Raw genomic sequence first — 17,513 nt, 5'->3', positions numbered from 1 at the left:
GGTGTAGTCCTTCTACCTCTTGTGTTGGTTAGTTTCAAGAAAGAACTACTGATACATGATAAAATCAGTGGATGAAAACTTATGCAGAAATGGTATTTGCATGGTCTCAAAGTGTCTCTCCCAAAATATTTAACAATTACAAAGGGAAAAATCTTTCCATCAGGAGATCTTTCTGGCCCCACATTCCACCTCTTGTAGTTGGTTAGTTCTAAACAGTGCTAGATTTTGAAAAGGTAAGTTTCTTTTATTCAACGAGTCAAAAGTTCATCTTGGAAATATAAATGAGAAAAATTCAGTATTATTAAAGGGATTGAACAGTCAATATGAATCACTTTCACTGGTAATGGAAACATTGTTTAAAGCTTAGATTTGATGGTTGAGAGACATTATGGATTTTTAAAAATCATCGAGCTCAAACTCTTCTGGTCTACTTCCTCTCTTCCACTTTATTTTTTAGCCTTGAATTTGACTTCTTCCCCTATTAGTGTACTAAACTTATATGTTCTGAAACATCATCATAAGCTCTTAAATGACCAATCCAATAGCCTTCTCTGAATCCTTATTCTCCTTGACTTCTCTATAGTACCTCACTTTTTACCTAGTCCTAAATTCTCTTGAAATTCTTTTCCTGTTTTAATTTTCCCACTACACTATCCTGATTCTTCTCTTTCTGTTATTCCCTTGCCCCACTCTGAGGGTTTACCAAGATTCCATTCTTAAGCAGTTTGCTCATTTTATTTAGTACTATTTCACAAAGCTCAGCTGTGACTTGTACTTCATAATCACCTCTATGAAGATGATTCCCAAACCCTCATCTCTAGTTGCTCTTCTAAACATTTCTATTTGTATGTCCTACTACTACATAAAACTTAACAAATATAAAACCAAACTCAACTTTATTGCAAACCAATCTTATTTCTTCATACACCCTCTTGTGATATCATTGCTACCCCAATTCCACTAGTTAGAAGTCGCATCATAGAGTACTTGCTAAGGGAAGGGAGTATGCACATGCTCTGCCTTCCTGAACTCCTCTAAAACAATCAGTAATGAAAGCCCATGTTATAATACCTCTGAACTAAAGATATACATCTAACCTCTGAGTGATGACAGACTTTATTGTGTTTTTACTAGGATCCCAATCGTCTGTACTATGAACCAGCTGAGCTGAAGCTATTTGAAAACATTGAGTGTGAATGGCCATTGTTCTGGACATACTTTATTCTTGATGGGGTCTTCAGTGGCAATGCAGAACAGGTAATAAGCTAGGGAAAGAGTTTTCAGCTGGATGTTCTTGTTATATCTTCTTACAGCTAATAGTATACCAACCCTGTGTCCAGATGGAAGTCTTCCTAATAGAGGAGAGACAGTTGTTCCCTACAGGCTACTAGCTGAGGGCACTAACAGTTAAAAGACCTGGATTATTTTTTTCTTCTTTTTTTTTTTTTTGAGACAGAGTTTCGCTCTGCCGCCCAGGCTGGAGTGCAGTGGCACGATCTCAGCGAGCTCCGCCTCCCGGGTTCACGCCATTCTCCTGCCTCAGCCTCCCAAGTAGCTGGGACTACAGGCGCCCGCCACCTCGCCGGCTAGTTTTTTGTAGTTTTTAGTAGAGACGGGGTTTCACCATGTTAGCCAGGATGGTCTCCATCTCCTGACCTCGTGATCCGCCCGTCTCAGCCTTCCAAAGTGCTGGGATTACAGGCTTGAGCCACCGCGCCCGGCCTTTTTCTTCTTTTTAAAAAAAATTTGGTTTCACTCCTGACCATTTAGTGCCCAACTATTGTCATTGACTTCTTCAGTTTCTCTGTACATAATGAAAATAGTTTTTCACCATTCATTAAAGAATATATTCCTAAAAGTCTTTGAATTTCACAGATAAAGACATACTGTAAATGCAACGTACAGTCAGTTCTGCTATAATGATACATATGCAATCTTTTTGTTGTTGTTGTTTTTGAGACAGGGTTTCTCACTCTGTTGCCCAGACTGTAGTGTAGTGGCGTGATCATGGCTCACTGCAGCTTCGATCTCCTGGGCTCAAGCAGTCCTCCCATCTCAGCCCCCTGAGTCACTTGGACTATAGGCACCTGCCACCACATTCAGCTATGTTTGTTTGTTTGTTTGTTGTAGAGACGGGCCTCGCTTTGTTGCCCAGGCTGGTCTCAAACTCCTGGGCTCAAGCTATCCCTCCTGCCTCAGCCTCTCAAAGTGCTGGGATTACAGGCATGAGCCACCACACCCAGACCATATGCATTCTTTAAAAATCACCATGCTATGCATATTTAAGAAATAAAAACTACAGGGCTTGTGAGAAAATGGGGTAAGGAGTGCAGCACATAAAATGTAACACATACAAAATGATAGGAACCTAATAAAAATAATAGTATCATGGCTTTATACATGGTAAATAGTAAAGAAATACCTAAATACCACAATAGTTACGGTACTTTCACCTTAAAAAAGACCCAAAGTTTGCTTGTGCAAGGGTGTACGCAAGTTCTCACCAGCTCACCCACCTAGCTCTCATGCCCACTACAGAATGTGCAAGAGGAAGAGAACAAAAGTGGGATTAAAAAGAGTGAGAGAAAACAGAGAAAAAGAGCATAAAACAGAGGGGAAAATTTTTTTTGAAGGCTGAGAGGAAAGAGGTAGAAAACTGAAGAGAGGGGAAAGCATGTGGCTGCATATCCAGGGTGGCCATCAGAGGACTGCAGCTTGTAAGTTCAGTAGTGGCGAAAGGAGTGTTACCTGAAATTGGACAGAAAGGAGTAACAACATATGTGAATGGGTACAGTTCATTGTTCTCCTGAGATGTATGCATGTGTGTTTTGTGTATTCTTACATGGTCCAGTTCAGCTGAGTACATTCTCAGTATGAAATTGTGCATAACCAAACATGAAATTCATGTTATACTCAAATTTTCCCCCAATATATGGGAAGCATTGGAACAAGTTTGTTTACAAAGTATTATAGCAGAACTGACTATATTATTTTTTCCATCATAAATTACAGTTTTGGTTTTTTGTTTTTTGTTTTGTTTTTTTACATTTTATATATTGCTAAGCTTTAGCAAATGGTTAAGCACAGAACATAAACTTGACCATAATAGAACCTAATTTGGCAGGTAAAAATGCAGTTTTAAGACAATACATCCTCAAATCTAGAAGCTATACTTAAGAAATACATAGTGGAACGAGACAGGCCTTTGGAAGCAGACTGCCATGGCTACACCCTGGACTCAACTGTGTACTTGCTCTGATCTTCCACAAATTTACAACCTCTTTGAGACAATTTCCCTGTAAAAAGGCCTTAATTACACATAGTTCCTAGGATAGTTTTTAAAGTTAAATGCATTAAAGTATGCAAAACTCCTAGCATAATATTTGGCCTATAACGAGCATTTAGTAAATACCCTTTCCTTTCTATTTTACTGGGTGAATTAGCTTCTTTGCAATGTGACCTTCTTTGGCTACAGTCTTCTCCTGGGTCCCCAAAGGGACTCTCTATAAGTCTTTTTTTTCCTGCCTTTCTTTTATCTGCAGGTTCAAGAGTATAGAGAGGCTCTTGAAGCAGTCCTCATCAAGGGCAAAAATGGAGTCCCACTTCTGCCAGAGCTGTACAGTGTTCCTCCTGACAGGGTGAGTCAGACAGTGCCGTAACATATAGCTGATAGAGAAGAGGGGCAGTACCTTGATAAGACTACCTCATTTGAGTCAAATAATTTTTAATCTTATTTTATTGTTCTGAAAGCTTGTCTTTAGGTATAGGACAACATAAGTATGATTTTATTCCTTTAAAAATAAAAATTTTGAAACAGTCTCAATGATGGTACTGTTGCACAGTGAGACAAGGACAAGACCAAACCTAAATCTTGAGAATGATGTAGAGATCACTAGTAAAAACTAGGATGATGTTCTGCGTGGACTTTCAAGATTTGGTATTCTCTGCTTTTAGGCCAGGAATCCAGGACTGTTTTAATAGGTCAGGCTTGGAAAATGAATATGTCTTGTTTTCAGACTGTCATTTCCCCAAAATGCCAGTCGGGTGTAACATTGTTCCTCTTCTCCACTGCAAAAGAGCATTAGACATGGGAGAGAATAGTCTTCCATTCCGGTGAGAATGAGTAGAATAAGCTCCCAGCAACATCAGCAGCACCACCTGAGAGCTTGTTAGAAATAGATTTCAGGCCCTACCTCATCCCCACTCAATCAGAATCTGCATTTTAACAAGATCCTCAGGTTATCTGTATGCACATCACAGTTGAGGAGCACTGCCCTAGATTATAGTAATAGTGCTTCACTTTTCAGTGCATTGCATATGTAGCTATATAGGGTATAAATTACAATCCAGTCTGCCTTTTTATTGTCCAGTATCTTAAACCTTCTATTATTCCTCATCTGGCCTCTTCATCTTTTCTTTTAGGTCGATGAAGAATATCAGAATCCTCACACTGTGGACCGAGTCCCCATGGGGAAATTACCTCACATGTGGGGTCAGTCTCTATATATTTTAGGAAGCTTGATGGCAGAGGTAAGAGGAATCTTCAAGGCTGTCCCACTTATTTCTGCCTTAAGTCACCATAATAATCAGATTTTTAAGTAGCTCATTAAATCTGAAGGATGTCTTCTGCCTTTTGCACTTTGCGTTAATTATAGTTTTCCTCCAGATCTTCAGAGTAGGGAGCATAGCCAACCCTCACTAAAAGCTCTTGCTCCCTGGCAACCATGTCCCTCATGCTGCCCAGGACTCCCTACTTTGGCACTGTATTTGGAGCTGCTCAGGCCCCAGATCTATCCCTTTCAAAACTCCCCTCAGTGCCCTGCCTGGTGACTAACAGATGCATTTGTGCTTAGCTAGTTAATTACTGATAATGGATTAAGTGCTAATGTTTCCAAGCAACATAATGTTTCATTCCTTAACTGAATTAACTGATATTTTTAGGTGCCATGATAAGTGATTAGGAACATCGTGGCTTTTTTTTGTTTGCTTGGGTTTTTACATTTGTTTGTTTTTTGTTAAGGGGCTCTCTAAATGCTCCTTATATCAGATTCTGTTGAGATTGCCCTTAATGAGGCATTTGGGAGTTTCTGACTTTGTGTCCACCTTCTTTGTGACATTTTGAGCCTGCACAGAGGCATTCTGTTTCTCAGAAGATTTTCATATCATCTGGCAAGTCTACTTCCCCACTCTATGTTATTTTGATAAGATATAACCCAGGCTCCTAGAGGATCAAGAGTGGGACTTAACTATCCTATCTGAGATAGACTCTTTGGCCTGTTTATGTATAACCACTGATTTTTGCAGCTGTTTTGTTCATTTTTCTTGTGTGTCTGTGACCATGGCTGTTTGATTACTCTTAGTCGACATTACTAAATGAATCCAGCAAAAGTGGGCAGAATGGTTTGTTTAAATAATCCTTACCTGGTAACTTTGTCATTCAATTAAAATAAAATAAATGCATTGATAAAAAGAATGCCACAGTGATTGGTATTCTTTTTTTTTTCTTTTTTAAAATTTATTTTAATTTATTTTATTTTTTGAGACGAAGTTTCACTCTTGTTGCCCAAGCTGGAGCGCAATGGCGCGATCTTGGCTCACCACAACCTCCGCCTCCCAGGTTCAAATGGTTCTCCTGCCTTGGCCTCCCGAGTAGCTGGGATTACATGCGTGCACCACCATGCCTGGCTAATTTTGTATTTTTAATAGAGACGGGATTTCTCCATGTTGGTCAGGCTGGTCTCGAACGTCCAACCTCAGGTGATCCGCCCGCCTCAGCCTCCCAAAGTGCTGGGATTATAGGCATGAGCCACCGCGCCCGGCCAGTGATTTGTATTCTTGAGGAAAAAATAGGCGAGTTCATCCCATTTCATAAAGGGCAGAAACTCAAGTCAAAAGATTTCTGATGTACGGAAGGCATAGCAGATACATGAACAAATGAGAATACAGCAGGACTAATGGCTTAAATTACTGATAAGCTTTGTGATCTAATCGTCTAATCATACGTATATCCAGAGAAGATAGAGGAATAACCAGAAAACATTCTGTTTATTTATAATTTATACCCAGCTGAGTGCAGTGGCTCATGCTTATAACCCCACCACTTTGGGAGGCCAAAGTGGGAGGTTTGCTTGAGTCCAAGAGTTTGAGACCAGCCTGGGCAACATAAGTGAGGCCTTGTCTCCGTGAATAAACTAATTAGCCAGGCGTGGTGGCACACACCTGTAGTCCTAGCTACTTGGGAGCTGAAGTGGGAGGATTACGTGAACCCAGGAGGTCATAACTGCAGTGAGCCATGATTGCACCACTGCACTCCAGCTTGAGTGACAGAGAAAGACCCTGTCTCAAAAAAAAAAAAAAAAAATTATACCATACATATTTATACCTTACCTAAAAAAGGATTTGTGGTAGCCAATAGAAATTAACTCTAGATAAAATGAATTTTGGTGTGAATCTGGGAGTTCAAACATTTTCATACAGTGAAGGTATTTGTTTCCTTTCTACACCTGTCTCTTGAATGTTATGGTGCAAGGTTATGGGCATAGGGATGTTGTTTTCCCTCAAATATTAGCTTCTCTTTTGAGACTTAATAATCTGTCTTTTTATGGTTTTTCTTTAGGGATTTTTAGCCCCTGGAGAAATTGATCCCCTGAATCGCAGGTTTTCTACTGTACCAAAGCCAGATGTTGTGGTTCAAGGTATGTATTCTTACTCCCAGTGGAAGAAACTTACATATTAAAGGTCTGGTTAGTGGTAGAGATCTTTAGGCTAGTAAATTATGACTTTATTCTATATCTTACACTTTATTAGGATTCAAAAAGTATATAATGAACTTGATACAGTTTGGTTTCAAAATGCTGGTAATCTTAATAATAAACAAATGAATGACGTGCTATGTCAGGGGACTCCAAAATATTATTTGACACTCTTAACCACTCCTTATGTCTGGAAATTATTTTCTTTTCATTGTCATAACATTTTAGCCTCCTGGTTATCTCTGCTTTTTCTCTGACCACTCCTTCTGTGCTATTTCTACTGTACTTCTTTCTTTATGTATCCTTCTAATGGTTCTGCACTAGTTTTTTTTTTTTTTTTTTTTTTTTGAGATGGAGTCTCGCTCTGTCACCCAGGCTGGAATGCAATGGCACAATCTCGGCTCACTGCAACCTCCACCTCCTGGGTTCAAGCAATTCTCCTGCCTCAGCTTCCTGAGTATCTGGGATCACAGTCGTGTACCACCACCCCCAGCTAATTTTTGTATTTTTAGTAGAAACGGGATTTCACCATGTTGGTCAGGCTGGTCTTGAACTCCTGACCTCGTGATCTGCCTGCCTCGGCCTCCCAAAGTGCTGGGATTACAGGCGTGCACCACCGTGCCCAGCTGCACTTAATCTTATACTCTTGTCTTTCTGTATTTATACTCTGTATTAGTTAGCTAAGCCTGCCTCCTTCATTGTAAATTTGCTTCCATGGCCCCAACTATTACCTCTTTGGAGAATACTCCAAACCTTTGTTTTTATTCCTAACAATCTACTTAAATTTGGGACATCTACTTTCTGCAAAACACTAGGCTGAGTTCTATAAACATGTTAAGAATTCTAGTCCCAATATCTATAAAACCTCTCTACCATTTACACTTCAAACACAAAACTGACCTCTTTTGTCTCCATCCCAACCTTTTCCTCTCCTAAGAAATGCAAATCCTTCTACCTTTCTTATTTCTCTCAATGATATCACCATTATTCTAGTCTCTTAGAGTAGAAGACTTGAGGTAATTTTTTACTCTCACATCACAATCCAATGTGGTGTTGTGAAACTCCTTTGAAATGTCTCCAATCACTTGACTTTGGGGTTGGCTCTATATGGAAAATAATCTCGTGCATTTTCTAAATTTTCTTATACTTGGCATCCCATGTGGTCATACAGGTAGTTCTTGCTTAACAACGTATATAGCAAACATTATATAAAAGTCATTACTCTCCCTTCCCATGAGAGATCTTGTTCTCCTTTGAGGTTTATTCCACCTGTCTGTGTTGATCTCCTGGTTGCTCTAATTCATTCTTTGAAGACTTTGAGGCTTGGCTACAGCCTTCCTCTTCCTCTCCAAATCCTGCCATAGAACTAGACTTTAGCATTGATGTCAGTGCAGTCTAACACTTCAGTCTCAAAGTTCTGGATATCCATAACTCTAGTGACCTTTCCTTCTACCTATATTTTTAGCCGTCCACTCAAAGGACCAAACTTTAGGGCTCTTTCACTTCAGATATCTGAAATTCCAATATTCTACTCTGTGATCATAGTCATAACTTTATTTCAACTTTCTTTTTCTTCCCATTACCCTTGTTTCTATTTTCCCCTAGTTTACCCTTTTCTACCTCATGTTGTTCATCTAAATCTCCCAGTCACCAATGCACCATTCTTCTATTACACCCACTAGAAAAATCACAGCCCTAGGTCAGTGTTATAGTCTGCATTTTCTGGTCCTATACCTGGCCTGCTAAAAAGCTATTGGGGAAAAAAAAAACACAAATGAGCAGAGTGGTGGCACTGGAAATCATGGTCTCCAGCTCAGCTAGGTTTACAGTGCCGCCTGTTCATCCTTGTTGTTATTAATAAGTCAGCATTTTCATACTTCTCAACCACTATTCCACACCTTCTCTGTTTTCAATCCCCACCTCTTTTTTCAGCCTAATTCTTGGCCTGCTGCTTCATGCCTGATAATATTCTGATCTTTGTCAGTGTCTCAGCCCTCCCCACCCCTACCGTCTTACCTATCCTTGCCTCATTTTCTGCAATCTCAGAAAAAGGGTTTCTTCTCCTATTCAAGGACAAGTCTTCCTTCTGATGTTTGATCATTATCTTCTTCCCCGGCCTTCTCTAGAAACTTGCTCTTTCCTGGAATCCTCAAACTCTCCCGTTCTGTTGGTTCTATTTTGTTTAGTCTACTGACATGTTCATCTCCCTCTAGTTACACTATATAGCTTCTTTCTTTCTCATCCAAACTTCTGCTTTTTTATATTCCCTTTATTCTGCAGTATTTTATAGTCTGGCTTACTACTATGAAAACAATCTTGCTTAAATTACCAGTGACCTTTGTATTGCCAAATTTGGTAGGTACTTTTTAATCTGCATCTTACTGGAGTATTTAATCTGTATCCCATGTCTTCTACGATGCCATAATCTCTTGAATCTCCTTCAACCTAGATTAAGCACATTTCTGTCTCATTCTGGTCTTCCTCTTCTTCTTTGCCCCCTAACTATTGGTATTTCTGAGAATTCTGTCCTTAGCCCACTGCTCTTGCTTCTCTAAATATTTATTTCTGTTCCTCAGCCTCCTCCTATTCCAACCTTTTCCCTTTTCCCTCTTTCCACCTTCTTACTTCTTCCCTCACTCCCAGAAGATGATCTCACCTCCTATACCATACAGAAAATATAAGTCATGATGTAAGAACTCCTCCACTTCACCCCAGGCTTTTCTTCATTTGCCCATGTCTTTCATGTTGGCATTTTCCAAGGTTATATTCTAAGTCCGCTTCTCCTCTTCTCTATATATTCTCCTTGACCCATCTCATCTCTTTCTATGCTAATGAGTTCTGAATCTGTATCAGCTTCCTTTAAGATAGCCTCACTTGGGTGTCTCACTTGCACTGTAAATTTATTCAACATGTCTAAAATTATTCAGCTACACCCTCCTAGTACTACATCACCCATACCTGCTTTTCCTCCTATATGCCTGTGTCATTAAATGACACACCATCCTCCCAGTTATAGAAATAAATACCTAGGGAATACTTGATATCTTCCTCTCTCTCATCTCCTACATTCAACAGTTAACAAGTTCTGGCTGCTTTATTTCCTAAATAATTCTGAGATCGATCCAGTTTTCTCCAGTACCAATATCTTGATGTTAATGGAGGTAATCACCATCTCTTCCTTGCATTACTGTAGTAACTTTTTTTTTTTTTTTGAGATGGAGTCTCACTCTGTCAGCTAGGCTGGAGTGCAGTGGCACGATCTTGGCTCACTGCAACTTCTACCTCCCGGGTTCAAGCGATTCTCCTGCCTCAGCCTCTGGAGCAGCTGGGATTGCAGGCACGCACCACCACACCTGGCTAGTTTTTTTATTTTTGGTGGAAACAGGGTTTCACCATGTTGGCCAGGCTAGTCTCGAACTTCTGACCTCAGGTGATCCACCCACTTCGACCTCCCAAAGTGCTGAGATTACAGGCGTGAGCCACAGTGCCCGGCCCCATAGTAGCTTTTTAGCTGGTCTGTCTATCTTCACTACAGTCTGTCAGTTTCTTCTCTATCAATCTGAATGTACTATTTTTAAGGTACAGGTATTAATATGGTATTCCTCTGATTATACCTCAACAAGGGCTTCCCATTGGCAGTCTCCTTAATATGACTTATAAGGCCCTTTAGATCTAGCCCCTGACCCCATCTCCAGCTTCATTTTTCATCATCGCCCCTTTATACTACATGTTCCTGTTATAAAGGGCTTTTTATAATTCCTAGCTCTGCCTTGTTTTCTGTTCCCTTGAGCCTTTGCCCATGCTATTTCTTCTGTCTGGAACAATTTCTTCCTTATTTTTACCATATCCTGTTGCAGGTTAACTTCTATTCAGGCCTCTAGCAGGACTCTATAGCCATCTCATTTTTTCCATGTGGGGATCATGTCCTTAACATATGGCAGTGCCTAGCACATAAGAGGCAATAAATACGAATTTTCTAAATATTTTATAAAACAAAAAAATTAGTTGCTTGGGTTGAAGGCACTCCTGGGGCCCCAGAGTATTGTTCACTTGACTGTCCTTCAGTCCCCTGTACTCTTTACAACCAATTCCCCTGAAGAATCCTGAGGCTCAGTAGAAAGCAGTTTGGAAAGCATGGCCCAAAGATGAAATACAAAATCCTTCAAGTGATGCACATGCCCTTCATGATGCTCTAACCCCTGTCTATCTTTGCAGATCCATTTCTTTTGCCACTGTGCAAGGTATACTATGCTATAGCAATATTGAAGTGTATATGGTTCTTCCCACCTCCCTATATGCAGCCATGCTTCTTTTCAACTCTGTGCTTGACAAGTGCATTCTGGACCCTCTTCCTAGAATGGCTATACCCTTCCTAATCCCTTGTTTCTCCTAGCTAACTTATTCATTCTTTCAAACTCAGTGTAGGCATCAACTCTTTTCGGAAGCTTTTCCTGATACCCCACCTCCCAACCCCACACTACCTAGCTGTCACTCCTGGATGATCTCATAAAGTTTTGTGCACTTATCTCTATTTACCTAGCAGGTCATTTTACAATCCATGTGTATGCCACTTCTGTTACACTGTGAGCTCCTTTAGGGAAAGACTAATTTATCCATTTCTATATCCCTAGTGACTAGCATAGTACCTCATCCATCGAGGTACTTAATAAAAGTTTACTAATGAATGAATGGATTGCCATATGCTTTTTCCTGAACTGTCCTTAGCCCCTTATCGTTCTTCCTCTGCACATTTTTCCCTGAAGAATCTCTTTTATGTTCATTTTTTCAGTTACAAGTAATCAAGATGGTATTATGTCCAGGGGACTCTGTGATCGACATATCCTGCTATCCTGGCCCAGACAACAGCAGCCCATTAGCATGAGGTTTCCAAGATAGAAAAATATATAAAGGATAATGGCAAAGGAAGGCAAAGTAGCACTTTGTTAACTAAGACTTTACTTCAAAAACTCAATGTAGAAAATAATGGTAAGCTAGAATGAACCAAGCAGTGCGTTCTTTTTCCTGTGAACAATCCATCACATCTCCCAGCACTAGAGGAGCAGTAGAGGGCACATTTGCCACTGGTGCTTAGTGTCAAGACAGCTAAAGCCTCAGTTGGATTACTGGCCCCCAGCCGGGTATCTGTTTCATAGAGGGAAAGTGAAAAGAAGAATCAGGAAGCTGGCCTAGCCTCGTCTCTTGTAGCTGGGCTTCCTACTTCAGTGACAGGAGTATAAGAGGAAGAAAAGGGAGTTGTCCAGGCTTGGTAGGCTCTGAATCTAGAGAAGTATCATCCCCATCTCTCCCCAGCACCCCCTACCTGCCGCCTAAAAAACATACAATTCTATATGTTGATGGCTCAAATTGTTATCCCCAATTCACCATGCCTTCTATCATTCTCTAGCTATAGGCAACTCCTGTCATTAGGATGTTCTTTATTACCCCCACATACCTGGCTCTGACCTTAGGTTTACTGATATGAAAGAACTCAGGGAGTCAGTTTTTACCAAACCTCTACCAAACCTCATGATGGATTTTTCCCCCATTTAAACATGGAATCTTAGATATAAAGAGAGTGTGGTATTCTCTAGGAGCACATACATATTTAGCCAAAAAGCAAAAATTAATGCTCTAGTCTTGAGATCTTTTCCTTTTCGTTTTAGATAATATTAAGTATTTAACATGACACTTATTTTATCAAAGTCCCTCAATAACTGTTCATTTCCTCCCATTTCCTTTTTTTCTCTTCAAAAGAAATTATATAACTTGAGAGATTTTTAAGTTGCTATTGAAATAAAATTTTCTGGTGACCTCATCTTCTTTGTCTCCTATAGTCTCCATTCTAGCTGAAACAGAAGAAATCAAGGCCATTTTGAAGGACAAGGGAATTGACGTGGAGACCATTGCTGAGGTATACCCCATCAGAGTACAACCAGCTCGTATTCTCAGCCACATTTATTCCAGCCTAGGTAAGGAGATTGGCCAGGCTGCTAGAATCAAAGCATTATTCAATACAGGCTGGCTTCCATCCTTTTTAATTCTTCATGATTGTGTGTTGCTTTATTAAGCTGGAACTGAGAAGGAATTTAGAGTCTCTAGAATCCTAGTTTCTTACCTTCTCTATTCTGAGCAAGCCTGATAATTTTAGGTGTGTTTTTTGAACCCTTTGGGTACATAAGGCATGACTATTATCAGCCAATATTGTGTCTTTATTCCAGGTGTGTGCTTAAATAACATGTTCTCTCCTTTCTCGGAACCTGTACCTCTTTTTCAAATACTTGCTTATTTTATATGGAATGATAGCCAAGAAACTTGTTTTTAGGTCTTTCATACTTTGTCATTTAATGAACTAGTTCATAATATAAAAGATTCCTTAATATAATACTTACTTTTAATTAGTACTTATTTTTAATTAGTACTTATTTTTTAATTAATTCACATATTAAACTTAGTGATAGACTTTTTGCATTAAACAAATTACTATATTGTTATCTAAAAGAAATTCTAAACTACTCTTGTGGAAGACTGAATAATGACTCCCCAAAGATATCCAAGTCCTAATTCCTGGAACCTATAAGCCTTACCTTATATGGCAAAACGGACTTATTTGAGATAGGGAGATTATCCTGGATTACCCAGGTGGTCCCTAAATGTAATCACAAGTGTCCTTATAAAAGGGAGTCAGAGGAAGACCAGACTATAAAAGTAGGAGATGTGACAACAGAAGCAAGAGATTAAAGTGATAAGGCTGTGAGCCAAGGAATTCCCACATCATCTAGAAGCTGGAAGAGGCAAGGAATGGATTCTTCCCTGGAGCCTCCAGAAGGAATCAACCCTGCTGACACTTTGATTTTGATTTTAGTCCCATAATACTCATTTTGGACTCATGATGCCAAGAACTGTAGAAGTATAAATCTGTGTTGTTTAAGCCACCAAGTTTGTGGTAATTTGTTACAGAACTAATAGAAAAGTAATACAATCTTAAACTACAAGGGAGTAGATTTGTAAAAGATTGGCTCTTAGATAGTGGATTGCCTCTTACAAACCCAGAAGTTAGTTTGTATATGTGCGTGTGTGTGTGTGTCTGTGTGTGTGTACTTTTTTATCATCACCCACGAATGGTATGTTTGTAATTAGAGTTAAGGCAAGTAAGGCAAGTATTCCCAGCTGAAAACCAGCCTCCTTCCCTTTTCACTGGCACTTAACTCCAGTCACTTAATTTCTTTATCTAAATTGAGAGGGAATCAACCAAGGAGGAAAGGACCAAGAGTTAGAGCTGACTTTTGTCTGTCTCTAGGAACATATATTTAATGCCAACAAGGCTTGAACTCCTTGCATTCCAGAGCTATTAACATTGCATCTGGCTTTAGGAGTATATGGATTTCTTTCTTCCATCCTAACTATGATGTAGGAATGTCCCTTTCCTAAAAATTCAAATATAACATGGTTAGAATTTTCTAAAGAAACTTTGCTTTAAAAAGATAATGAAAAACTAAAATAGATACACATAGAAATTAACAAATTTGTTGAATATGTCTCAGATCCTAATAAATTTCTAAAATCTAGCCACAAATTAGCTTGAATATTATAAAATACTCCTGGTTCCCTCTATTTACTCAACCCTAACTGAGGTAAATACCAAGTCAAGGTTCTGAAACTTCTGAGGCTGATTTGGGTGGATGCTTTGCTAGGTGGGATGCATACCTCACCCCTTCCCAGAACCTGCTTCCTGTTTTTATTTTTTGGCCATTCACTGTAGCCCCAGACCTATAATGCACTTCTAGTCTCTAGATACTAGTCCACTAGCACTAAATCCCTTGAGGTAAGGAAGGTATTTCCCTATTTAGCCAATATCTTACCCACCTGAGTACTAGTTGATCTTCCAGTCACCTGCTTTGTAACTCTTAGAAGTCTCTACAATTCTGGGTTTATGCAAGTCCTGTTGGTGACTTTGACCTGATTCTCTGGCTCTCACTCAAAAGTTAATAGGTTAATTTTACCCATTGCTTCATTGCATCTATTATTCTAAATTGGCATATCTTACTGGGAAACAAGTAACTTCTAAGCTCTGGGCCATCATTTCTGGAATCTGCCTGCCTCACATCAGGTCTCTCCAACAAACAGAAGCAATCTCCTTACTATTTACTTTTTCAAAACCTAGACTCCATCTTGGGCCTCTTACTAAGTTCTTGTTTTCTAGCCAAAGGAAATAAAAACTAAATGAATGATCAAACATTCCAGGGACTCAAGTGACAAGTGGACATTTATCTTCCTGATATGTTCTTTCATTTGCTCCATTCATTCATTCATAAGCATTTATTGCTCACTTATTATGTACCAGGTACTGGGCTAGATGCTATGGAAGACATAGCCATGCAGCTAAATAATCACAGTACAATCTTATAAATGCTATGACCATGGTGTTACATATGAAATACAGAAGAAAGGGGATAGATTTGCCTGGGGAAATCAGGCAAAGCGTGGAAGGGAAGTCAGGAAAAGCGTGATAGATGAGGCAACATTTAATGACTTATCAGTCAGATGAGTGACTATTCAAAATTCTATTATTGCAACAGTTTCACAATAACTAAATTGCCCTAAGGATACATCCAATGACAACCATAATTCCCATGAAGGAAAAGGAATATTTCTTTACTGGGTGTATTTGTTTATATATGTTAGCTAAACGGAGTTCTGTCACCTCAAATCCTCAGTATTTCATAGTCAGTTCTAAAACATCTTTTTTATTTTTTTAAATTATGAGATTAACAACTTTGTAAAAGTAAGAATTTAAATACTAAGTTCAAATCTTTATATAATGCTAATTCTTTTCTAATCTCTTAGTGCATATAGATACATTTTAATAGTTATCTTTAACATGCCTATATTCACTTGTGTTCTGCTTGTTTTCACTTATTCTCTCATGATGCATTTCTACATATCGAAATAGCTATATAGTATTTCATCAAATTAAAGTAATTATTCCCTTATTATTAGCTGAATTGTTTCAAGAATTTTTATCCTTCTATAAATGCCTTTGTATAGACCACTGTTTTCTTAATTGTATATTCTCAGTAAAGGGATTCTGGATAAGGTTGTGAACAGGTTTTTAGCTCTTGTTACATGTTGCCAGATTATTATTTACAAAGACGAACTAATTTATAGTGACATAACTAAGATATAAAATATGCCTTTCTTTTTTATTATCCCACTAACATTGGAGTTTTATTTATTTTTGTTAGATAAGTAGGTTTTAATATGTATAAATTATTTTAATTTTCTATCTTTAATTCCCAGTGACCTGCACATTTTTCTATTTTTGCTTTACCTCTTTTTTTTTGAAACTATGTGTCTACAATTGCTTGCTTATCTAATAGGGTCTGCACATTTCTGTATATATTTATCAATTATTTGTATTTTATGGTAAGCTTTTATCAGTGAGATTTATATATATTTCCTAGTCTGTTACTTTCTTTTAGATAATTATTTTCTTGCCTTTGTACAAATCTTTAAATATTAGATACATCCATTTTATCAGATATATTTTTCAGTCCTTCAAGAATTATGACTTTATCTCCTAGTGCTATCTGAATAGGTATGCTACTCTGGTTCTTTCCAAATTTCATAAGTTATAAGTTATCTGATTACAAATTGGTATGTACGCATTGACTGCAGGGAACTGGAAAACAGAGACAAGCACAAAGGAAAAAGATCACAATCCCCTGTAATTCCACCACTCAGAGGAAGCCACCTTTTATTTTGGCATATTTGTTTCCAATCATTTTAAATAAAATAAGTACAAACATGTTTTTAGAAAAATGATGTCATTAAGAATGGATTTTGCATTCTGTTTTTCTTGAAACATAACAATATATGATAAACTCTGTTACGTTTTGGTAAGTAGCCACCTACAATCCAATTTGATAGCTGTATTAATGTAATTTCTTCAAAAGTTATTTTCATAAATAGCCTTTTTCTGTTAATTTTGCAAATCGTCTACTTAGATTCTTTTGCCATTTTTCTACTGGATACTTGTTGATTTCTTACTGATTTTCCTGAGGTATTTTTAAATATATTAGGGATACTGACACTTTCTCTTCCACCTTCCACATGTTATTGCAATATTTTGCTATTTTATTATTTGCCCTTTAATTTTGTGCTGCTTTTCATGTATAGAAGCTTTATATTTTATGTAGTAAAATTTTCTCTTTTTTTGGATTCTTTCCTTGCTGTTAAACTTAGAAAGATAGACCCATCCCTAGGTCAAATACATTTTCACTGCATTTTCTTTGTTATTTATGGTTACAATTTTACATTTAAGTCTTAGGCTACAATATTAATTTTAGTTTGTCCTATGAGGTAAAAACCTGACTTTTTGCCAAATAACCAATTGTTCCAGCACTATTGATTGAATAGTTCATATATACGTTGTTTTGAAATTCCATCTTTATCATTTACTGTACATGCATATGCTCACTCACATGTGTGTGGATACTTTTAATCTTACTTTTTGGTGCTGCTGATCACTGTTTCTTCTTTCCTAGTACTATATTTTTTAAGTTATCATAGTTTCAACCTCACCAATGATTGTGAAAACGTAAGATAAAAGAATAGTGCTATATAATTTTTTGCCCATCAGTTTTACAAAAGTTGAGTGCCAATATCCAGTGCTGATGAATATATGGAGATGTGGACACTCTCAGCCTCCTGGTAGTATAAATTAGAGGCAGGTAGGCATTACCTATAAAAAAATGTAATGCA

General features: G+C 38.2%; 1 protein-coding gene across 5 annotated transcripts in view; it reads left to right on the top strand.

The window, feature by feature from the left end:
• PHKA1 (phosphorylase kinase regulatory subunit alpha 1) overlaps positions 1–17,513 on the top strand; it is a 131,352-nt gene that overhangs the window by 52,530 nt on the left and 61,309 nt on the right. For all 5 annotated transcript variants that reach the window (XM_050776308.1, XM_050776307.1, XM_050776306.1 and 2 more), the window contains 5 exons: positions 1,135–1,257; positions 3,543–3,638; positions 4,423–4,530; positions 6,617–6,695; positions 12,587–12,721. In XM_050776308.1, coding sequence (XP_050632265.1) covers positions 1,135–1,257; positions 3,543–3,638; positions 4,423–4,530; positions 6,617–6,695; positions 12,587–12,721 — 541 coding nt within the window. The remainder of the gene's footprint in view (positions 1–1,134; positions 1,258–3,542; positions 3,639–4,422; positions 4,531–6,616; positions 6,696–12,586; positions 12,722–17,513) is intronic.

This window comes from Macaca thibetana, chromosome X (genome assembly GCF_024542745.1).
Source record: "Macaca thibetana thibetana isolate TM-01 chromosome X, ASM2454274v1, whole genome shotgun sequence".
NCBI lineage: Eukaryota > Metazoa > Chordata > Mammalia > Primates > Cercopithecidae > Macaca > Macaca thibetana.
Note: the sequence above shows the minus strand (reverse complement) of the source record. Positions and strands in the feature narration are given on the sequence as shown.